Below are 24,520 nucleotides of genomic sequence, written 5' to 3' on the forward strand. Positions count from 1 at the left end.
ACTAGACTATCTTTCTTGAAGGAGTGCCCACATCCCCGGGGCCTGCACATAGAAGAGTCAGAAATAATGAATGAATGAATGAATGAATGAATGAATGAATGAATGAATGATTCCATCAGTAGACGGGATGTTCCTCTGAAAGCCCCAGCCAGTGTCTTAAAGTCTTCTGTCATGACAGTGGAGGGGAGGTGTCTTTCCAACCAGGCCGGAGGCTCCAGTGTCTCTCAGTTTCAATATGAAGCCACCCCCCAGAGGAGAGAAGCCACCTGACTCTGGAACAATCCAAGGCAAGGCAGTGGGAGAGTGAAGAGATGGGGGCTCCTTGGGAGACAAGTGCTGCAACATCATTTTCTTTTTTTTCTTTTTTTAATTTTTAAATTTTATTTTTGTTTAAAATATAACATCATTTTCTGTAACAGGAAGAGAACCAGCCTGCAGTGGCCTCCACTGGAGCAGGTCTGCCCTGGGTGCTAGAACAGCTGACCGGGAGCACTGAGGGAGGCACTGATGCCAGGAAGCCAACTTACAGGTTGACTCACCACAAACTGGAGAAGCAGCCCCTGGGCCACCAAAGCTCCAGACCCCGCGCACCAGTCTGAACAGAGACTTTTCCATACCTGCTTCCTGGTATTGAAACACAAGGGTTTAAAATCATACTCTCTCCCATTTACAGAAAAGAAACCCGAAGCCCAGAGAGATAAGCCTTTGCCCCATTGGCCATGTTAATAGTCATGACACCCAGATAAAAGACTGCATTTCCACATGACTGGAAGTAACTTTGGAGCTTTGTTCACGAAGGACAGAGGTGTGCCTTGTCTTCTTACCGCCGCTGGTGAGCCAGCTTGGACCACAGAACCAAGGTGGAGCAGCAATAACATGGAAAGAACCAGGGTCCCTGATATCTAGGCACACAACCTGGGAGCCACCATATCAGCCCCAACCAGCTTCTGCCCACACACTGCTGAACAAGAGTGAAAGAAAATAGCCCATCTTAAGCTGCTGTCATCTAAGGTGTCTGCTACAGTGGCTGGATCTACAGCCTCCTGACTCATAACAGAGCCCAGGACCAAGTCTCCTCAGGAAGGCCTGCACCACTGGGGCTGCCTAATTCCAGGCACTCTTACTGTCCCAGGACAGCAGAGCTGCGACCTCCACCCCAGGAACCAGCTGTTTTCTTGGCATAAGAGCTGGGGAAGGCGCTTGGAGGAAGCTGCTAGATTGTCAAGGATGGGAAGGGAAATAAGCACATTGGATATTCCACCAATGTAGACGCCAGTACACCTGCACCAGATTTGTTAAAATCTTGAAATACTTCCAGGCCAGTTGATAACCCATCCCTCGAATGTTCCCCCTCCCCAGCTATCTTTGCCCCAGACCCAGCAATTAAAGGAGTAATACCTGGCACAGGAGGGGGTCACCAGGACCTCTTCCTGACTTCTGGACATACCACTTGTTAAATGTTTTGAACACCACCCCTGGCTATAAGGTACCTGGTCTCAAGTGACTGAATGGAAATGAAACGGTGAACTCAGTGTGGACGGTGAGGATGACATGAGTTCTGAAAGCCAGAGACTGGTCATTGAATCCCCCCTCCACCTCCCCAAAGCCGGAAACACCTAGACCCCACCGAGGCCTGCCCTCACCGTGCAGAATATCCCACAATCACACCCAGACATTATTGCACTCTTTTATTTACAGAAAACACAGATAAAGCATTTCAATGTTCATTTAGCAAACTGATCCACTCTTTTTTTTTTTTTTTTTCTTTTTGGCACAAAGAAATATCACAGATGGACCCCAAGATCAATCAGAAACCCATAAGATTTATCAGCCAGCACTGGTCCAGGGGCAGCCACAAGACTCAGACAGACAGACAGACAGCATCGCCACAGTCTGGAAAAAATAAACAAGGTCCACATTCACCTCACAGTAAAAACCTGCTCACCGACAGGCAAGGGTAGGCAGGAGGGGGCAGTTTCTATGCTCCAAAGAGGGGCATGGGCACTGGGGGCAGGAAGCAGGACAAGGAGGGATAGACACCATTTATAAGTTAGAGAGAGGTGGCCTTTTTGTTTCTAACCTCTTACCTTTAGAAGACAGTGCAAAAACTACCATGCCCTGGCCACTCGTCCATTCCAAAGCTTCAGAAGTTGTGTGGTTTGGGGTGTCTCTCTGGGTGGGCACCTGTGTGGGGGTGTGTGTGCACGTATGTGAATGTGTGAGTGTGGTGCTTGTAAACATTGTCACCATCCACACAGAGACCAACATCCGTGTGTCTGAATGGGGTGGGGTGGGGGCTGTACCCCACTTCGCTCCCCCTCTGCCCCAGTGATTCCTGTCCAAGACATAGTGCAAATTTCAGAGACAAAAGAGGCAGAAGGAAGTGGGGGGGGGGGCAGGAAGGACACAAAGACAGGGTGGAAGAGGGAGGGGGAGATAAGGCAACAGTTAAAAACGGTCCATTTTATCAAAACCGACACCATGTGCCCCTCGCCCCCACCCGCGGAGCCCCCGTCACGAGAAAGGGCGGAAGTCGCGCTCCTCCACCAGGCTGATGGAGGGGTTCTTGAGCTCCTCCTCTGACATGGCCATCCTGTAGCCCAGCTGCGCCAGCACCCGCTGGCAGGCGTTCTGGGCAAAGGCCACAATGTCGTAGGAGAGGCGGAAGCGCCACTTCTCCGCGGTGGCCGCGGAGTTGCGCACGGTGCCGTATTTGTGCTTGCCCAAGGCGGGGTCGCCCTGCGTGTTGTTCTGGATCCAGCGGGCCACGTGGCTGTCCAAGGGGATGCCCAGGAACCCGTAGATCTCCTCGGTCTTCTTCATGGGGTTCCGGGCCAGGTCCTCGTAGCGCACCAGCATGTACTTGCCTTTGAGCCACGGGGGCCGCATGAGGCCGGTGGACACGGAGTTGGAGAAGTCCTCGCACACCGTGGTCAGCTGCGTCACATCCAGGTTGTAGGGTTTCCTCCCGGTGCCGTACCAGAGCCGCCAGAGCCGGTACGTGTCGCGGAAGGTCTCGCTGCGGGAAGCCAGGATGCCCCGCGGGTCTCGCACCAGCTGGATGACCTTGAGGTTCAAGCGGGGGTCTTCAACCAGCGCCCGCAAGTCGTTAACCTCAGGCACCCGCACTGTCTTGATGGCCACGTGGCTGCGCTCGCGGCAGGCCTCGGCGGCCACGGTCAGGTTGAGCAGGCCGCACTTGCGCACGCAGTCCCCCTCCTCCAGCGCCAGGTCGGCGGCTCCGGGCGGCTCGCACACCGGCCGGGAGCACAGCACCCTGCTGGCCCCGCGGCGGAAGATCCTGTCGGTGGTGTGGTTGACGGGCGGCGGTTTGATGTAGTTCTCCAGGAAGTGGAGGTCACAGTCGTAGAGGCTCCGCAGGAGGTCGCGGCTGGCGCCCAGCATGACCCGCCGGTCCGCGGGGCTCTTGCCCTGGGTGAAGCGGGGGATGAGCGTGTTCTGCACGTGGTAGAGGGGCTCGAACAGGTAGAAGACGTCCAGGTGCTGGTTGAAGAGCTGGCCCACGAAGGAGGAGCCGCTGCGCGTGGTGGCCAGGATGAGAATGTGGGTCTTGCGGGAGAGGTTGTAGGGGAAGGTGGGGCCCTCTTCGCACAGCCTCTCTGCCAGCCCCGCCTCCGCCAGCCCCGGGCAGGTGTGGAAGGACTTGGCGGTGAAGGTGCGGATGGCGGTGTACTGGATGGCGACCGAGGCCAGGGCGAGGAGGAGGACGGCCTTCCAGGAACATTGCATGGCTGGGCACCTTCATGGGGCTGCTTCTCTGCCTTTTGAGGTCTGCGGGCAAAGGTGGACAGTGGTCAGGGGGCAGCCAGGCTTGGGTGCCTCACAGGAAGAAGAGTTGGTCTCCAAGGGGGTCCAGGGAAGTAGCCCTGGCTCCCTGCCCAGTGCTCACTCATGCACCTATGGCGAGAGAAGCATCTACACTAGACCTCACCATTCTCCGGGGGAGTCACTGAGACTGAACAAACCCATTACCTGGATGGTGTTCTAACAGGGTTTGACCTGCAGGATGCTGCAGGGGCTTCCCAGCAGAAACTCTCAGCTCCTTAGTGAGGTCCTGCTGGGCAAAAAACTAACTCCCCCAACTTCCACATATAGGGCAAGGGCAGTCCCTGCCTCCCGCCACTCCTCAGCCCCTCCTGTCCAGAGTAAGCTCAGGGACCCATGCATAACCCAGCAATGGCCCCAAAGAACCAGGCAGGACAGAGAGAAGAGGAAGGGGTGGAACAGAAGGAGCACCTCAAGGAAAGCATGGGGGATGAGGAGGGCTCCAGGGTTCAGGGAGGGGAGCCAACCTGAACATTTGGAAGTCCCCAAGAGAGGCTGGCTCAGCTACTAGACCCTGGGGGAGTGCTGGGGCTGCTCCAAGAGCGAATGCAGGGAGGGATCTACCACTCACCAAAGAGGGGCTGCTCTGAGCTGGGGAGTCCACAGCCTCCAGGTCTCCTGCGCAGCAGCCCTGTGGCCAGTAGACTGCAGAGAGACAGGGAGAGGAGGAATTCTGAAAATAGGGCTGGGCTCCCAGCACCTCCATTCCCACCCGTTCTCTTGTTTCCTGTGCTCTAGAGTTGGGTGATGAAGGCATTGCCTACCCTCTCATATCCATCACTAGTTTGGGCCTCCAAATAACCCAGTGTCATCTCAGTCTCCTACATCCAGCCCTCTGAGTACTGGACTCTATCACACCCCCTCCACTCACTTCCCCTGCCTACCCACCCATGCACTCTTAACAAGCCACAGTCCCTCTGCTCACACCAGAACCCTGTGGGCAGAGAGCTGGCAAGCTTGTATCCCCAGCTGATTAAGAGTTGATACTCCACATGTGCAAACGCCCCAGGGAGGCACCACCCCCACTCACCACCCAATGGGGCTGCAAAGAAATCCAACGGCCATAAACACCCCTAGGCCTAGCCAGCTCTGTTCTTTTATCTCTAGTGACCAGACCAACCCTACCAGCCTCAGCACTCAGCCTCCAGCAATGGAACAGCCTCCACCAATGGAACAGTGACACAGTCAAACTTATCCCCCAAATTGAGCAGGCACACAACCCCAGCTGGCTCTGCATTTTAAATCAATAGAACAGCCTGACCTTTCAAAATTCGACTTGTTCCATGACTACCCAGCAGGGGTTTAGTGGAAATCAGCAAGGGCAGGGAGCCTCACCTCACACCTCCAGGGGGAAACAGCAGCCCAGTCACAACAGCTCAGATGCTGAGGCCCGCAGGAAGGGACAGCTGGGGAGGAAGGGTCTTCTTCCAGCCACGCCAGAGAGGGAAAAGCTACCTGAAACTCAAAGCAACAGTGGACCAGGGAGCATTCCTGACCTTCATGCCCTCTGCGGATTCTCAGTTAAAACACCAAGATCGTAACATTATTTTGGTTAGCACCTATTGAGCACAGTCCAAGAGCTAAGCCCTTCACCTGGAAGCTCATTTACTCCTGGCAAGAGCTTCAAGTGGAAGCCAGCACAAGCTCCATTTTGCAGGCAGGAAAGCTGAGGCACGGAGATAGAGTAACCTGCCTGAGCCAACATGCCTGGGTTAATCCACATCTAGCAGGTTCCCCAGAGCCCACACTCTTTTCCCTCAAAGGAGATTTTACTTTTTCTTGCTCCAGCTTACGCGTACTTGGCCTTCAAACATGCATTCAATGAATGTCCCCAGCCCATGTGTGAATCGGTGTGAGAGGGACTGGGCAATAGACCGGGACAGACAGGTGATTTCCTAGACTTAGAGCACGTTCCTTCCCTTTGTCTTGTTGTTCAGTTGGCTCATGGCTGAGGGGCTAAACTCATGTGCTTTGTGAATAGTCCTCCCTCATTTGCTATGACTTCTTTGGGGGTAGGGGAAAGGGGTCCTCATTTCCCAAACCTGCAGCAATGCCTGACTCTGCTCCCCTAACTCTCAACACCACACTATTCCTTACAACTCCCTGTGGGAGGTCAGGGTCCTCATTCCCATTGTTCAGATGGAGAAATTGAGGCCTCAAAGACTAAGCATACATGTATAAGCAAGTAAGAAGCAGCAGAGACTCAAATCCTTCTGGGTCAGACTCTTAGGCCAGTGCTCTGGCCCCTTCACCATCAGCTTGGAATGGGGAGTTGGGGAGAAACAGAGCTGGAGCAGTCTGCTTGCCTTGGGGAGGGGCACAGAAACTGGGCTGAGATGGCAATGGGCCAGCCGAGGCTCTGAGGCCTAGGAGTCCTGTTTGAAGTATGAGACTCCACTTAGTATCTGTAGGAAGCAGTACCACATCACCAGGTGGCAGTAAGTAGGGGAAGGGCACAGCCTAGATTCTTGGGAACTTCCAGTGTGAAGAGACAAAAAACACAACCTTGACCACACCCCATCGGACCCTTACTTCACTCCATGGCAGCAGAGGATGCTGGGTTGGCTGAGGTACCCAGAGACAACAGCCTCTCTGCCTTAAATTTCATTCCCCTGCAAAGTGCAGGCCTGGCCAGCCTAAGTTCCCCAAGACCAGCATGAGCTCCTTCAAAGAGCAGGTAGGGAAGACCATCAACAAGAGTGCTAGGTAATGTTTTAGGGGCCTTTCCTTGCTGCAATGCCATTTCATTTGCTAGTACTTCCTTTGAATTTATTCACAACATCTGTCAGCTGCTCAGCATGAGACAGGCACTATGGGTAAAAGAGCACAAGGGAAGGGAAGCACTTACTGGGCATTCATGATGTTTGTCCTGGGCATACGCTCCCTTCACAAGCATCAGCTCATCTTGCCCCCATGCCAACCCTATAAGACCGATGCTGTAATGTCCCCATTTTACAGATAAGAAAGCTGAGGCTCTGAAAGGTTAGATAAATTTACCAAGTTCACATCTCTAGCAAGGGGTAGAGCCAGGATTCCAGCCCAGGCACCGTGCTCTGGAGTCCCTATTGCACTCCCATTCCACCCCCTTCGGTCCTCACCAAGACAGGAAACAGAACATTTAAAGGGCCTTCATTTAACTATAGGATTCCGGTTCCAAAAACAGAATGAAGAGGAGCCTGCTGCAGGGAGGGGGCCATTTCAGTTTCTTCCCTCCACTCCCCACACCCACCCAGAGAAACTTAAGGCAGAATTGGGAGCTGCTGCCTTTGCTAATGAGTCAGAAGTAACTGAAGCGTCTCGATGTTATAAATCCCCGAGAAAGTGGGACTCAGATTCATAAGGAGCAGCCTGGGCACCAAGGAGTGGGCTGTGTTCAAAGGCCAAGTTGCCCCCAGAAGGGCAAAGGCAGGGCATGGGAACAGAAGGATGGAGGAAGTCAGGTCCTCCTAGAAATGTCCCCAGCCTGGCAGAGCAGGGGCCAGGGCTGGCCAACCCTTCTTGGTATGCTAGAGGCATGTGCCCTGAAAACCAGAGGCCCTGGGACCAGGTCCCATTGTTCCCAGGGCAGCTTTGATCACTGCAAGGGACTCCTTAATGTCCTCAACCTCAAATCCAGACTATGAGCCCCAGGTCCCCTCCCTACACTTCTAGCAGCCTCTGGCATGGCCTCCCTCTACCTCTGGTTAGTCGAAATCCAGGCAAATCTGAGACCTAGAATCTGTAACTTCCGTTAGAAAGCAGGAGAGTTGGTGAACTCCCACTGAAAGCCCAGATTGCGGTGAGAGCCACCTTAATATTAGGGCACAGGTTACGGCATGGGGGGGATTACGGCAGTGTAGAGGAAAACACCTCCGCATTAGAGAACTATAATTCAGAGCTAAGAGCTCAGCCACACCCACTTAAGTGTCACTTAGCAGGTGTGTGGACCTGGGTGACTCACTGTTTCTGAGCCTCCGTTTCCCCATCTGTAAAGTGGGTATAATCATAGAATTGAAGAACTTAAAGCATTTAGTCAATGTCAGGCATAGAATATGGCACAGCCTCATGCTCAGGACATAGGCTCTGACACCAGCCCCATGATGACCAGATTTCTTAATCTCTCTTGGCCTCTGTTTTCTCACCTGCAAAATGGAGAGAATTCTAACAAGGCTGCTATGAGGACGAATTCATTAATAGTGTCCAGCACAGAGTAAGCACTCAATGAATGTAACTTACTATTACCATCATTAAAATTGCTATTTGCTTTTTGTCTCAGAGAATGCGTCAGAACAAATCACCACTAACTCTGGCACACACTCTCCCTCACCACTGTGCCCAGACCTCTGCCGGGCAGGCCTCTGCCCACCTCCCCTTCCCTGGCTCCTCTCCCAGCCGGTCCTGTCTCATGCTGAGCTTCCGCAGTGGCTGTCCTGCTGTCCTCTAGTGGCCACGTCCCGCAGTGCAGCCTCTTGGCCCTGCGTCTTTGCTGTCTTCAGAATTCCTGGCTGATCGGCTGCAGCCTAATGTGAAGACGGAGCCAGCGCGGGGTGATGTTGCAGGATGCAGCGAGGTGAGATGATTACACACCCCCCCTGGCTGTGGCCTCTGCTCTTCTTTATCCACACACCAAAAGACAAGCAGCAACAGGCAGCCAAACCTCACCCTGAGGGCCTCTCCTCCCTGGTCTCGTTCTGCTCTGGCAGGGGAAGGAACACTCAACTGAATGTCACAGGCGGGAGCAGCCCCCACTCTGCTTTCCCCTGGCTTGGTGATCTTGTACTCACCCCCGGCCTCTCTGTGCCTTGGTTTTTCCACTGATCCAGAAACTCTAAGGGCCTCCCAGGTCTGACCACAGAGGTTTTCTGATTCCAGAAAGGCCCCATACTCCAGAGTCAGGGCCACTCTCACTGAAGGCAGCAGACCCTTCTTTGGTATTGGAAGGCCCCAGTCAACTTCCAGGAAGATACCAGGGCCGGGTGGCTCTGCGCCCCCTCAACTTGATCCACGGCTGTCCCAGTGGGGCTCAGAAACAAGAGGCTCTGCCCTCTGCTGTGTCAACACCACCCTGCCCTCAACCTCATTCCTAGCCCCTCTGTGAAATCCCATGTAACCCAGAGCTGCAACTCTGCCTTTTCTGGGCCACAGACTCCTTGGGGAGATACAATCCCTCCTCCCACAAAGATCCATTTGTGCCCACAATTTTACACACATAATTGGAGAGGTTAAGCCTCTAGGGAAAAGAAGGGGTACCCATGGGTGGGCTTTAGGAGGTCTAGGAGCCTTCTAGTAGCACTCTCCCAACCCTAAGATTTTCTTTTCAACTATCTATCAGAGAAGATTCCACAGACATCACCCAAGTAAAAAACAGTGAGGGCCAGAAAACACATGTGCAACAGTACCCCACTGTTTCTGATTTTTGAACAGGGATGTGTGTCTATATGTATATGCTTGTACATGGGCATAAACAGCCACTGAAAGAACTTGTGCTGAACCAGTAACTGTAGAAGCACTGGTGGGGGGAGCTAGGAGACAGAGGTGCGAGGAAGGCACAGTTTACACTAAGCTTTTTGGTTCAGTTTGAGTTTATTAACTTTTGGGGACAGAGTGAAGCCACCCATGCAAGAACTGGAGGACTAATGACAGGGTGGGGTCCCAAAAATCAGCACTGGCACCTCACTGTGCCAACTATTCTGTCCCCAGAGCACTGCCAGCCAGCTCTCTCCTCCCCCATTTCCAAGGCCCCAGGGTCAAAGTCACTACCTTTCCAGCAGAATGGGGCTCTGTCTGTTCAGGCAGGCCACTAAGGACAGCAGTCAGCTGGGGCTGCTGAGACCGGGCAGGAGCCGAAAGAGCCAGACCTCAAAGGGGACCCGGGGTTGTAAGGAGCAGATGAGGCCTGAGTTGGGGAAATGACTGCCCTCCCAGCTTTTTCTGCCTAAAAACAGTTTGTGAAGCTCTAGGGAGGTAGGAAAAGCAAAGAAAAAGATCTGAATATCATATTTCTAACCAGACTCAGGAGCCAGTATGAAGGGGCCCCAAGGCTCTGGGGTCCCAGGAACTAGAGCAAAAGGCAGGGGAAACTGGACAGGGAGGGAGGAGTTGGCAAACAGGCCCCTGGGATGGAGACTGCAGAAAGGAAATGCTTAATCCCTACGTTTGCAGTAGCCAGCACTGATCCACCACAGACATTTGTTTAGTCAAGGCTAAAACACATAAAACAGCAAAGTTTTTCTTCCTAAGGAAAATGAGGTGATGAAGCGAGACAGGCAGAAAACAAGGATATGAAACGTCTGAAAGAACTAAGAGTCAGGTCAGCGTACTAGAGCCAAGCCACTTCTGGGCTACACATATAGGTCAGAGCTACCTGGCAGCCAATGAGAAAAGGGAAATATTTCATTAATATATTTCATAGGATCCATGAGATGAAGATTAAAGTATCTGCTCAAGAGATACCCAGCTATTCCTGATGCTGAATTCAGCACCAGATTTCTCCTGAGGGGTCTCCTAGAGAGCCCTGAGCACGTAATGTCGTCCTGAAGACCTCATACCTATTAAATTGTTTGCGGGCAGTTTTTATCGCACGTTCTACTACCAGTCAACGTAAAACATATAAATACGTTTCCCGCATACAGTGTGTTAAGCCCAAGGACAAGTTTCCTGGGGCTGTGTACTAGAACATTCTTTGAGGTGAGCAGTATGCCAGCACATAATTCAGCCAATGCAACCTTACAGGTGAGGTGACCTGATGGTGTCCAGACTTAGCCTCCGTGGTCTGGATCAGCCCAGGGGAAGGTGGAGGGAAGCACAAGTGCTTCTCTTTGGGGTTATGCCCCCTCAACTTGTAACAATGTGAGGTCTATGGACCTTCTCTCCGTAATCTGCACCAGCACAACCATGGTGTTTACATACAATCTCTAGAGTCCCTGGGCCCTGTGGCCCATCCACAGACCCCACAGGCAGAACCAGTACATCCTTCAGTCACCTCCAGTGGGGGCAAGTTCTCACAATCCTGGCTCCAAAGGCAAGCGCACAGAGAGTGATTCATCTGCTGATTTTTCACCAGCAACAGAGCTCCTCAGCTGCCTATGAGCTCCTGTGTCTCCAGAGCAGGTCACTCCAGTGTCCACACGTGATGACACTGGGGACACCCGTACATGTGAAGCGGTAGGCTGGGTGGCAGTTGGGCACCCTCTCCCTGGGGCCTAGATTTGACTCCCACTGCTGTTGCTTTATAACTGAGACCTTGATCAAGGCACTTGCCCTCCCTCTACAGGCCTCGGTTGTCCTCATCTGTGAAATGAGAAAGATGGTCACAGAATCTTTCAGATACCTAGGTCGTGAGACAGTAAGCTGATGGATGCCAACAGCTTAGCACAGTGCTGGGCACAGAACAGTCCCCAGGAAGTTGGAACTCTGAGCGTGATTTTTAGGGGATACTCTAACCTACAAACAGAAAATAGTGGGAATGTTGGGGGAAGTGAAAATAGATGCCACAGGCTCCCCCACTGAAGCTGGCCCAACCTGTGTGCTTGGGGGCCTGTGCTGGTTGGGCTGCAGAGACCACCTCATGTTCCTGCCCTAGGCCCAGCAGCCAGACCTGAGGAAAGTTTTCCCCGGCAGGCAGGACAGTGACTGACCTCCTGGCACAAGGCCCCAACATGCCCGGCACCTCTCAGGGGAGGGATGAGTCAGAAGGGCCCAGTTCCCTCAGGCGGGTCCTACAGCCTGGCATGTGGTAGCGGAACCCTTCTGCTCTGACACTGGTCACTGGGTGGAAGGCCCCGGTTTCCTGCCCCACCCCCCCAGCCAGGGTGAGAGTCGGAATAGTACTGAGGCCCCACCCCTGGACACGGGGGTGTGGGGCCATCCTCCCGTCTTCACGCATGGGAAACCAACCACAGGAGCTCAAGCACGGGCGGCTGCAGGGGGTTCTCTCTCCCCAGCTGAATGACCAAAAGGAAGATTATCACAAAGATTAGAAGAGACAGGCCTGGTGTGGCATCTGATAGGCAGCAGCCAAAAAACACTCTACTGCCAGCCTGGGCTCCAGGACTGGCTAGGAAAGCCGAGGAAGGGGTGGGTGCTCTCATGGCCAAGGAGCTCGGGATGCTGAAATCCTATGCAGCGAAGAGCGCACCAAAAGATGTCTTTACTATATTACCACCTGGCCTGAAGTGGTCTGGAATGGGGCACAGGGTTTGGGCTCAAGGCCCAGAGAAGCTCCCCACTCCTCCTTAAGCTCAGAACTTACCGCCAGCCCGCAGCTGGTCACAAGGATGCCAGCAGGGCTCAACCTGTCACTCCTCTGTTTCCTGGACAAGAAGCGTTAGGGAGAGCCACCCATTGGTAACATGACAATCGATGAGTCTCCCTGCCCCTACATCAACGGGGACCTGCATACGTAGACATAATGACAGCTGCTCACCAGGGATCCATTTCACAGATGCGGGACCAAGGCTCACAGAGGGTAACTGATTTGTTCCCACAGCTGGGAAGTGGCCAGGTGGGAACAGCATTCAGACTATGGGATGTTGTGTTTGAGGTGCACACGCAGTGAGGTCCTCACCTCTCCAAGGTTCTCCCTACAAGTTTCCCTTCCTTCCCCCTCTGACCCCCTAATACCCTGGATCTGAACCACCCCAAGTAGCTCCTCCAATCCTGTACATACTCTGCAAGTGATTAGGAGAAACTTAGCAGAGCGTGAAACCCAGATCTTGGGTCTCTGAGCCCCAGGTAGCCCAGGAGGGGAAATCATGCCCACCTCCCAGGGCAGATGAGGGCTTCAATGAGATCTCCTCCCCCATACTGCTCTTAGCAGGCTTCCTAGTACACAGCAATTACTCAGTTAATGATACCTTCAAATGTTGGAATCATACTTGACTGTCTTCATCATCTGTCTGCTGAATCCATGCAGGAGAGCACCAGGCCCTCCCTCCACCCACTCCCAACCCTGGTGCCCAGCTTGGGGTCCCCAGAGCACTACAGGAACTCAGTGGGCACTAAACCACTCTGCCCCAGCAGAGATCTGGGGTAGAGAAGGATGGTGCCAGTTCTTCATCCCCGAGGAGACAAATCAGCGCTCTGACAATTCCCGGCCCACTGCCTCCAGTTCTAATCAAGGAGCAAACACGAGGAGGGGCTCTCTAAACATTTAGAAAGCGCGGGAACTCTGTGCCCCACGTGGCACCATGGGGATTTACAAAGAACAAATCATGCCTGACAAACTTGATAGCTTTTTTGATAGAATTACAAGACTGGTAGATGAAGGAAATGCAGGCAGGGTAATATATCTTGATTTTTAGCAAAGCATTTGATATAGCGCCTCGAGTAATCTTACGAAATTAATCCAAACAGACTTGGCCCTAAGCACTTGTCATGTGGCCAAAAGCAGGAGGGGGCAGGTCCCAAGGGTCCCAAATGGAGGAGGCAAGCACAGGGTGAAGGGGCTGAGGGACAGAGTCTGGGAGTGAGGGCAGGGCTGCCAAGACCCAGCACTGGGTCAGATCTTATCTAACATCTTCATTAATGATCCTGAGAGAGGGAGTAAACAGTCCGTTAATGAAATTTGCAGAGGATATTAAATTGGAAGGTGTTGTGAACACCAATGAGGACAGCAAAACGGTCCAGAGAGACCTGGGGGGATGGACCTTGGCAGGAAACTGAGAGTGGGGGGGGAGGGTAAGGATGGGTGCTAGCCAGCATCTGGGGCTACCTCGAGGGCCAGGGAAGAGGCAAGGGCACGCCAGGTCTTGTGTGGAGCTGGGATCTGCCACAGCGAGGTTGGGTTCTGGCCAAGCAGGCAACCCCAAGAATCTCAGTTTTCCCATCTATAAAATAGAAGGGCTGGCAGAAAGGAAGGATGCCTCTCAGAGCTGGCAGTGATGGGAGCCTGGAGCTGAAGCCCACCTTACAGGAGAGGAGAGGAACAGTGACACAAAGAGGAGGGGTTGTCTGCAGGCTGGGGAGGGGAGGGCCGCAATGGAGAGGGCTGGTGAAGGAGATCTGGCTGAGCCATCACTAGCACCTAGAATGTCCGAGGGCCACTGCCCCAAGGCCCCTCTCCCAGCCTGCTGGTGAGAGTGGGACAGGCTGGAGCCCTGAGCCTGTCCAAACCTGTATGGTATGCTGGGAATGCTTAAGTGATACAGGTTTGACTATGGGGTGGAGGGTGGGGAGAGGTCAGAGTCTGTTATCTTTCTGGAGAGTGTCTGACCCCTCTGGGGCAGATCATCAAGAGGGAGAGGTACCTCTCCAACCAGGTGAACTAGCCTCTCCAAGATCAGGGGAAGTTGCCCCAATCCCTTCTCTCTGTCCTCAGAGCTGGGACCTCTCCCATCTCTCTCCCTCTGACCCAATACCAAGCGGGCCAAGGCAAGAAGCTGCCCATTCATTTGGACTTAGGTTTGTTTCCACAAGGCTCCTAGACAGGTGGGGTCTCAACAGGAGCCAGGGCTCCCTAGCATGCTGCCAGACCCCCAGCAACCTAAATAAATGCTCCGTGGGAGGAAGAAATGGATGGTTGGTTCCCAACTGGGAGTGCACCAGGGTTGCTGAGGGCAGCTCTTCCAAAGCAGAGGCCAGCCCTGCCAGATATCAAGACCACCTACCAGGACATAGAGGACAAATCCAGATGAGAGTGCTGGGGGAGTGCCTTCCAACCCCCTGAATTAGTAAAAATGACACTTATTGAACACTTACTATGGCTCCGTTCAGAATCTATTCCTCATATTAATGCGTTTGATCTTCACAACAGCCCTATGAGGTAGATGCTCTTATTTCCTCCATTCACAGAGGAGGAAACTGAGGCATAGAGTAGTAACCAGGAGCCTTGGCACCTAGACAGAAGGCCCATGGGAGAAGCAGCAGCCCATCAAGAGCCACAGGGGGAGATGAGCAGCTCCTGATGGGGGACCCCAGTGGGTGGGGAGAGGCAGCTCCTCCTATGGGGCCCCCAGAGCCTTGCCCAGCCTTTTCCTGTCCCTCTGGAAGAGTGTTGATCCAACTCCTGCCACACTTGTGGAGCCTGATTTTACTATATGTTTCCCTCTCCCCTACCATGGCCGCACTACACTGAGTCCTCTGAACAAGTCTGTTTCCATGGAAACCATACAGTGACTCAGGGCTTCGGGACCTTCTCTGAACCAGATTATGAATATCAAATGCTCCCTCCCCACACCAATGCAGAGTGAGTTGGAAAAGTAGAGAGAGACACAGTGGGCAAGGGAGGAAGACAGGAAAGTGGGCAAAGAGAAAGGGGGCACAAGCTTGCTCCCCCCCAGTTAGAGCCTGACATCTGGGTCCCCTGCAGAGTCTGTGGAGCACAGATGTGCACCTCCTCCATGTACGCACAGCTGTACACACATACCCCAACATTGGCACCATCAGCATTCCCATGGAACTAGGGCCTTATGGGGGGCGGGGAGGTAAGGGAGCTCTACATTTCTCTTAACGCGGACCTCACACGGCAGAGGGGGCTGAGGGGTCTGGGAGAAAGCAAGCTGTCTACAAGAGGAGCTTGACTTCAGATGCCATGGAAGAAACCTCTGGGGCCAAAAGCATTGCAATATTCAGCAAAGAGGGAAATTTGGATTTTAGGGGGGAAATGTGTTTCTGCATGGAGATGAGGAGGCTGAGTGTTAGTCTATGTGCCCAGAGGGGCACTGGACATGATTTCAAAGCCACCACCCACCCCACCCCCTGCAGAGTTGGGGGGATCATTAGTGGAGACTTCCTCTCACTTGCCCTCTACCCTGCCTGGCCAATGGCCATGCACCTGCCCTGATTGGGACAATAGCAGTGAAATGAAAGTTTGCAGTGCCAGGCTCCTGGCCTCCCACAGGGGACTAAGGCCCCCAAATCCGCCCCCTCCTTTCCCCAGCAGCTCCCTGAAGGCCCAGGAGGGAAGGGAAAAGAGGTTGGAGGCTTGATACCTCCCTGGTGAATCCAACGTCTGAGTCATGACGGTGAGAGCACTTGGAAAAAGAAACAGGGTCATGGTGATGCCTGTCAGTGTCCTCAGCTGCTGAGACTGGAGTCTGGGAACTGCCTGCCCAGGTACGCTCTCTGCCTCAGACATCTGGCCCCACAGTGAGGGGTCTAGGAACCCCTGAAGGCAGCTACCTGATACCTTAGCCCCCACCTGCTTGCCTCTTACACCTACTGGTTCCTTTGGCTTGCCAAAGCTGCTACTTTCCCAGCCAGGGTGCCCACCTCCTGCCCCCAGTCCTAGCTCCCCTCTGCCCTCTGCCCTCTGCCCTTACCAGCCCTCAGAAAGATGCTGGACTCAATGTTTGTCCTTAACTGGACACCCACCTCCCCACCTCCTGCAGTCACCTCTGTGTCAACGGTACCCATCCTCTGGCCCCTGGACTCCCCAACCGCCCTTCTTAGGAGCCTCCCGCTTAGGAGCAGTGTTTAAGTCCAGGGAAGAAAACCCGCACCAGAGGTGAGGAACCTAATCCTCGGAAAGGACAGGCAGGGGATGGGGGAGGAGGCCACCTTGTGGCATCGCAAATCCGGCCACCAAGATGCCACTCTAGGAGGACCCTCAGGTCTTACCATTTAACCCCAGCTTCCCAGCCAGGGCTATTCTGAGCTGTTACTTTGAAAGCAGGCACTGGGTTCCTAGAGCCTGGGAAGGGGTGCCCCCGGCATACTTCCCAGAGAAGAGCGGGACGCTGGTTCTGGCTTCCCGTGGGGGGCTCTGCACCATCCCGGAGCCCGGGCCCCACGGGGAGCCAGCTCATTGCAAAGTGGTGGTGAGGATGCGGAGCTGGGACTGGGAGCAGAAGCAGGGGGCAGCCCCCTGACTCTGAGCGCAGCCCTGGTTTGGAAAGTTGGTGCAGGTGTGGGGACCTCAGGGTCTCGAGGCGACTCAGCAGCTCGGAGCGCGGCAGGCTGCGGGACAGTGAGCCCCAGCAGCCCCCGAGTGCTCCGCATCGGAGGGGAGCCGGGCGCCTCGGGGCCGCCGAGAGTCTCAAGTTTGCTGCCCTCCCTGAGTGGGGGGGGGGGGGGGGGGGCTGGGGTGATCGCGGCGCCCAGTCACCACCAGCCCGGGGAGCCCCGTCCGGCGAGCAGCACGCTGCTGTCCTTCCCCCAGCCCCGCACCACCGGTACCGACTGTCCCCGAGCCGAGGGGCGTCTCCCACCGCTCCCGCGCCCCTCCCGGTTGCTGCAGCGAGTGTCGGCTCCCGCCCGCCCAGGGAGCAGCCCGGCCCGGCCGATACCTGGTCGCGGGCGCACCGGGAGCCGTTGCAGCGCCCAGCGCAGGCTCCATCCTCGGCTCTGGAGTCAGGCTCGCCCGGGGGCGGCGGGCGGCGGCGGCGGCGGCGGCATCCTCCGCCTCCCGCGCCCTCCTCCTCGGCCGCCCTCCTCCTCCACCGCCTCCTCGCGCCCCTCACGGGCCCCACTTCATGGCCCGAGGGCGCGAGCCCGGGGCGGCTCGGCTGGTGGAGTGCTTTCCCCTGGGCAGGGCGCGGGACCCAGGACCGGGAAGGGAGGGGCGCCGGGCCAGCGGCCGGGACCCAGAGCGCCGCAGCCCCGGGCACTGGCGAAGAGCAGCAGCCGCAGGCGCCGGAGCCTCACCGAGCGCCCGCCGCCCGCCTGAGTAACGAGTCCAGAGCAGCGGCGGCGGCGGCGGCGGCGGCTACAGCGCCGATGGAGCAGCGGGCGCTGCGGTCCCGGCTCCACCTCCCCGAAGCCGCCCGCCCCTCGGTGGCTGCCCGCCCCCTGCTCTTCCCCACCCCGCCAGCGCGCGCCCTCCGCTCCCCGCGCCGCCCATCCGGCTCCCGCCTCCACCCCCGCTCTGCCCCAGCCACCAGCGCTGCCGACACCCCCTCCGCAGGTCAGCTCCAGTGCCAGCCCCCACCCTCCCCGCCCCCCGCGAGGGGAGCCACACCCACACCCCGGGTTTTGGAAGGCCAGCGAGCGAGGACGCAGGCTGCCCACTGGCACCTCTTCCCGTACACTCCCACCCACCCCGCACCGAGGGCGCTCACCGTGGACATGACCACTGAGTGCCATCCCCCAAGTCCGGCTAGAGCCCCAGCCTGTCCCCGGGCCCAGCCGTCCTCTACCCCTTCTCCAGCCAGTTCCTCTGACCGAGGAACTCCAGAACCCAGAACAAGAGCCAACCACCTTTCAGTGCCAAAATCCCAACACACCGGGAGCCCATCCCCCACCCCTTTACCCTCAGGTGTGGAAAGGATTGAATCCAGTTGCCCCTCTTGTGCAGGGTCGAGGGGGGTTAGGGAGGTTAGAGTGGATTTGCCGGCAGACAGGCTCCCAGGCGAGTCCTGCACTCCCCACCCCCTTCCTAGGACTGCGATGGCCTCCTGGGTGCGAATCCGGAGCCACTGCTGTCCTTATGTAGGGAGACCGGGCTGGCATAGCCTGCAGGCTGAGCACCTCGGGGTGTAGTTCTTTGCATAAATATTGACTGAGCATCTCCCACAGGCCAGGCCTGCGTGGGCACCAGGGACTCGTTGGTGACAAGACAAACGGACCCCCTGGCCTCCAGTGTCCTGGAGGATAAGTAGGGTAAACAAGCAGAGGACACCATGTGATCAGTGGCCCCCAGGGTTGGAGAGGACCCAGGGAGTCCCAGGTCTGCCATCACCTCTGACTGTGCTGGGCTGGCCACCTCAGAGGCTTGGTTCCTAATCTGGAAGACAGAGATACCTGTCCTCACCTCACAGGGCTCCTGTAAAATACCAGGTGGGAACATGCAGGTAAAGCACTCGGCACAGTGTCTGGCACATGATTAGTGCTTAATAATTGTGCCGCCTTGTTAAAGTTGCTGGCTGGTTGGTGTTCAGGGTAGCCAGGAACGAGCCTTCACTCGCTCACCCAGAGGGGAACATGGCCTCTGTGCTCCTCAGGAGAACCCGGGCCTCGGACCAGCAAGTCTCTCTATACACCCAGAGCCAGATGGTATGAAGGCCCCTGCATCCAAGGTCCCACCAGACCAAATGCTCGTTTATCTTGGTCACAACTGCAAATTTGTAATTATAAATTCCCACCACCATCACCCACCCAGCAATGGGTCCCCATCAGGCCAAGTGTGAACCAGTGTGATCCCAGATCACTTTCCAGTGTTTTCCTGCAGTGACAGCAGCAGACTGGCCCCAGCCCTGCCCACCCTCCACCCACTGCAGCCAGGGTGGCAGTGTCAGTCCTCAATCCTGACTTCAAGGTGACCAGATCTGTTTCCCCGCCTGCCCCCCAAAGAGAGTGGCAGCGCTCTGAGGTGCCTGACAAGAGTGCTGACCCTCCAGAAACAAGGACTTCGTGTTTCAAAATCCCATTTGTCCCTTCATAGAAAACCAGGCTCTAGCAGCCCAGAGCTGAGCCATCAGAACCTTCCCTTTCACCCAGAGCTAATTCCTCCCCAAGTCTTCAGCCTGACAAGAATAGTCGAGGTTTAGAGAGCACTTTCTCTATCTCGCACTCTCAGATCCAGCACCTCATTTTTCAGACTCTGGTGTATTTTGGGTGGAGAGGAAGAAATGTACATCTGGCCGACATGAAAAGATTGGTGTGGTTGTAACGTAAAGACAGAGTGGAATTTGGAATTTTTTTTAAAGAACATTTAAACTCTAAAAATAGACAAAAAGCCTCATCTTGGGAACATGGGGATTCTGTTTTCAGCTTCTTGGAGTCTCCCAGTTGACAAGCATTAAGTGTTTTGTGAGCACCTACTGTGTGCATTACACTCTGGCAAGTGTTATAGGGGAAAGAGAGGAGGGCAAAAGCTGAAGCAGAGGCCTTTGTTCAGGGAATTTTGACCCCACACAATGAAGCTGCAAAGAACAGCTGCTGAAAACATAATTGAGTCCAAAATATGTAGCCTTCAAAGTCAGAGGAAGATGAAGCCTTGGAGAGTTGCTCAGGGAAGACTTCTTGGAGGTGGCAGTTAAACTGAGGTTTGAGGCATAGATAGGGTGTAAAAAGGCAAAAGAGCAGGAGAGCCTGTGAGAAAGAGGAAACAGCAGCCAGATGGAGCTTATTTATGGGATAATAGGAAGATTAATATTAATGGCAAGTGTTTGAGATCTTACTCTGTGCCAGGCAGACACTGTGCTATTTGTTTTGTGGGTGTTATTTTGTATAACTCTTAAAACAACCCCATGAAGTAGGTGTTACTATTCCCATTTAACAGACGAGGAAACGGAGAGCCAAAGAGATTAGACAGTTTACCCAGTTTGCAGAGCTGGTAAGCAGTGGAGCCAGGATTTTTTTGTTTTGTTTTGCTTTTTTGTTTTTTGTTAATCCTCACCTGAGGATATTTTTTCCATTAATTTTTAGAGAGAGAGTGGAAGGGAAGGAGGGAGGGGAAGAGAGAGAGAGAAACATCCACGTGAGAGAGACACGTCTATTGGTTGCCTCCCAGGCACCGGAGCTGGGGATGGAACCTACAACCCAGGTGTGTGCCCTTAACCTGGCAACCCTTCAGAGTATGGGCAGATGCTCTAACCACTGAACCACAATGGCCAGGGCTGGAGCCAGGATTTGAGTGAACAGTCTGGCTCCACACACTAACCGCTCCACACACTAACCACTCCTCTAGGCCGTGTGTGGCAACCTGACTCTAGTGGAGGGGCCCGCAGAGAGGAAACAAGAGGTGGAGTGGGCTAGGGAGGGCAATAGCAGGGGGTAGGGCCTTCAGAAGGCCCCAGACAGAGGATTTTCCTGAAATAGTGCCCCCCAAACCCTCCTGGGAAATCTAAAATGAGGCTTTCCCTCTTCTCCCCTCAGCAGGCAGATCCCTGGGGTATTTGGAAATTGGTTAAGGGATTTGGGGGCTCAAGATTTCAGCTTTTTAATATCTCTTGCCTGTCCATGCAGTGGTAGTCTGTGCCACCCACCTTGTTATTTCAGTGTGTTCTGAGAGACTGATGGCCTGGGCTTTGATTTAAGATCTGTGTCTGCGATCCTCAATTTCCCCTGTCTCACGGGGCACAATGACAAGGTAGCCATTGCAAGGAGGATGGCTCCTTCTTCCTGAACTTCAGGCCTGAGAGCTCGCCGCACCTGTAGAGAAAGTTCCAGTCAGAAAAGCCTGGGCAAAGGCAGCCAGGCCCAGTGGATCCGTCTTCTGGAACCACGGTTTCCCCATAGATGATATGAAAGGGGTGCCGCCAAGGAGAACCATTCAGTAACAGGGCTGGAGGAGCCCTCACTGGTGAGCTGAACCAACTCCCTCATTTCATAGATGAGCAAACCAAGGCCCAGAGAGGTTAAGTGACTTACCCAAGGTCAACAGGAAATGAGTTGAGTCTTCAGCTGGGTCTCTGGCTCTTTGAGACAAAGGACTCTTACATACCTTTTGTCATTCAATTCTGCCCTATTCTAGGTGAATTCTTGATCTGGGTGAATCAAGGGAACTGAACTCTTCTGTTGTTGAAACAAAACAAATATTTGAGGACGATACATCCAGCCAGATATTAAACTGGTTCCTCAGATATGTATGATCCCATTTCCTCCTCATAAAATCCCCGTGGGTCACTGGACCCAGAAGTTGCCAGGCCTGGCCAGCTCCTGGATTCAGAAGACAATATTATTTTGACCACAACCCTCAAGTTCCTGTCCTTGCCCTTTCCTCCCTGTCAGTTTCTCAGCCAAAGCCCCTTAGAAAGTCACTTCCTTGCCCTATTGACAAGGGTTTCTGCGAATTCGCCAAAGGGATGTGGCGTTGCTCCCAGACCAGCCTATCAGCTGCAGTCACCACTAGCCACCTGTCATGCTTGTCTGCGCCTGTCCTAGAACTTCCCAATGGCCACAGGCTACTTGAGGGAACACCCTCGCCTCTGCCATGCCTCCTTGATTATGGCCCTTGTGGAGAAGCTAACATCCAGGCTGAGGGGTGACTCCTGATGCTCCCACGGCCTCAGTGCTTGGGCTACCAGAGGCTGGGAGAGCAGCATCTTCTCTAACCCAAGGGCTCTAGGTCCCCAAGGTCCCAAAGCTTAGCTGCTCATGCCCCAGGCTCCCAAGACCTCTCTATAAAGGAGCTTGTCTTGCTGGTGTCTGCAACTTCTAATCCCTGGCCTCAAATATAAGCCAAGGGGCCAGGGAGCAGGGGGCACCATTTCCACCTTCCCCCTTGGACTTCTTGGAACCACCCCCAATAGACAGTCCCTCTCATTCTCATTACGGAATAAAATGCCCCCAGTAAATCAGAGGATTTGCCAACTAATCTTGGTGGATGGGAGGAAACAGGGAAACTAAGTGATTTCTTTCTGGTAAGTAGCTAATTCACAACACACTTGCTGCCCAGACCATCCTGGTCACCCAGGGCTCTGGACCTTCTAGGCCTCACATAGGTGGGAGGCAGGAGTGGTCTGTGCTGATCCTCAGCCCACTGAAGCCAACCCCATCCATGCTCCAGGCTCCATCTGCTTTCCTCTGGCCTCGTGTGGCCCAGCCCCAATCTTGCCAAGGTGAGTCTCATTCGAGCCCCAAAGTTTCTAGCGGAAGGAGAGGTCAGAGAAGCCAGGTGCCCATGTCCTTGGAGAAAGAGCCTGCTCCAGCTGGCCTCCGGGGAAGAGGCTCATCAGAGAAGCTAACTTTCCCTAAGCTGCTCCGCTGGCATCGCCACACTCGCCCCCAGGAGGCCCAGGCTGAGGAAAATCTGGGGTGGGGGGGGGGCAGGATCTGGGGCCCAGCGCTCCCTGGTGCTTCCCAGAGCCTACCTACTGGGAAGTGGAGAGGTGGCCACAGGGCTGCTGTGCATCTGGAGGGGACTTCCACCTCAGGCTCCCCACCCAGATCACACCCTGAGACACCCAGCCACAGAGCCATGAGGAGACGGACAGACTGACCAAAGGCAAACAAGGCCCAAGATGGCCACAGACCCTGTGTCTGATCTAAAAATAGGGTCCAGTGGAAAGCTCACAAGCCCTGGGGTTGGGAGGTGGTGGGAGTTGGGGGTGGACAGAACAGAATCATGGGCTGCAATTAAAATTCCCATCCTGGATAATTCCTGGGCCTCTGTAGGGCTGTTTCCATGGCAAGGGAGGTTGACCCAGAGAAGACAGGCTTCTGGCAGGGCTGGGCTCCCTCCTCTGCTCCTGCCCACAGAAGCCTCAGCCCCTGGATGGGACAGTTCAGACAGGGTGCATGGGACAGCTGAGAACCTGGCAAGCGACAGGTAGAGGCCCAGGCTCTGTGGGACAGGTGCCCACACTGGCAGGAATAGAGAAGGAGGGACAGTCCCTGGGCCCAGGGAGCAACTAATGGCATGCCCTGAGAAGCCACCAGGGCTCTAGCCCAAACTCTAGGGACATGGGCTTCCTGAAGCAGCCAGGAACCCCAGTCAGGTCTCTTAGCTGAGGTGGGAAGAAATCAAGCCCCTAGGAAGTCTGGAGCCTTGTCTGGGAAACCCCTGCCCCCAGGTCCCCCCAATCCACTCATTTGCCTCCAGGCCAGCCCCTCTCTGTACTCCTCCTGCCCTCACCTGCCCTTGTCCCACATCCCTCATAACCTCTTGCTCATGGGAGCTCACCTCATGTTGGCCCCTCAGGCAACCCCTTCCCCGACCCTGAATGGAGGTGAAAAGGTGGGAAGCCCTCTGCACATTCCCTGTTGGAAGGTGGTGACCAGCAGAGAGAGAGTGGGCACTGCTCTGCGTGTCACAGGCAGGCACTGGAAGGCACAAGGTCGGGAAATAGGCGGCTGTTCCTAGGCCTCACCTCTGAGGGATCCTGGAGGAGCTCAAGAGGCCTACAGATTCACCTTTCATGCCAGTACACAGAAGTTCTGCACTGTGGGGTCCGGCCCAGAAGCAACCACGGGGCCTGCCTCCTGGGTCAGTCCCAAGGTACGAGCCGCCTGGCAGGGAAGGCCTCTTCTAGGTGGATACCTATGGGCTGCTCCCTCCCCCAGGCTCTTCATTCATTCACCCCAGGAGGGGAGGAGAAGGGATAAGTAAGCATTCACTGTCCAATTCCCTCCTCTCACCTGGTCCTCATGCCTCCTCTGCCCACAGCCCCTCAGCTCCAAGGTGCCACCTTAGAGCACACCATCTGCAGGACCCCAGCCTGGCATTCAGGAGCCAGGAGGCCATGCAGAGAACAGCAGGTAACCCCTCCACTCCCCCTGCCCAACCCCAGGCCAAAATTGGGCTCTTTCCTGACTTCCTCTGGGGAAGGAGGGGAAGTGGGTGTCCTGCCAGGTACCGTCAGCCCTTGGTCAGGGGCCCATGGGCACCTCCCACTGGACAGCCCAGCCCTGGTCAATGCCCCACTGGCTGGCTCTGGGAGCTCAGTCCAGGAACAATGGGGCCATTCATGCGCTTTGCACAATGATCCTCTTGGTCTATCTCCATGGCTAGACGGTGAGAGTGAGTGAGTGAGTGAGTGTGTGTGTGTGTGTGTGTGTGTGTGAGAGAGAGAGGGGGCGGGGGATCTGGAGGTAATTGGAGAGCCCAGCAAAGGCAGGAGAAAGTGTACCAGGCAGGGATTGATTTATAATAACCCTGATATCCATCCTTCCTCAATTACTATGCACCAGGCACTGTACTAGATGCTTGCATTACATTATCCTCACAACAACCGAGTGAGTCAGTTCCAACATATGCCCATTTTATTTATCTTTTTAATCAATACATGGCTTTTATTGCATCTTTAAAATATCACAAATAAGTCTGAGGAACCATCCGGCATCTTGCTGTTGCTGTAACTGGACAACTTCGATC

The 24,520-nt window shown here is 54.8% G+C and overlaps 1 protein-coding gene across 5 annotated transcripts; it reads right to left on the reverse strand.

The window, feature by feature from the left end:
- Nucleotides 1-398: 398 nt before the first annotated feature.
- Nucleotides 399-17,458, reverse strand: CHST1 (carbohydrate sulfotransferase 1). 5 transcript variants are annotated; one of them, XM_081153821.1, is made up of 4 exons: nt 17,052-17,458; nt 5,182-5,301; nt 4,418-4,491; nt 399-3,792 (listed from the first exon to the last, which is right to left on the reverse strand). In XM_081153821.1, exon 4 carries the CDS (start codon nt 3,748-3,750, stop codon nt 2,515-2,517), a length of 1,236 nt encoding a protein of 411 aa, XP_081009947.1. In that variant the 5' UTR covers nt 3,751-3,792; nt 4,418-4,491; nt 5,182-5,301; nt 17,052-17,458; the 3' UTR covers nt 399-2,514. The 5 variants fall into 5 exon arrangements, with proteins under 5 accessions (XP_081009947.1, XP_081009948.1, XP_081009949.1 ...); XM_081153822.1 differs by having other exon boundaries at nt 5,182-5,307; XM_081153823.1 differs by lacking the exon at nt 4,418-4,491.
- Between the last annotated feature and the right edge of the window lie 7,062 nt (nt 17,459-24,520).

This window comes from Miniopterus schreibersii (assembly GCF_964146895.1).
Source record: "Miniopterus schreibersii genome assembly, chromosome: 12".
Lineage (NCBI taxonomy): Eukaryota > Metazoa > Chordata > Mammalia > Chiroptera > Miniopteridae > Miniopterus > Miniopterus schreibersii.

Bases quoted from the DNA above. Each gene is read 5' to 3' on its own strand.
- CHST1 (XM_081153824.1), bottom strand. From the start codon at position 3,750: ATGCAATGTTCCTGGAAGGCCGTCCTCCTCCTCGCCCTGGCCTCGGTC.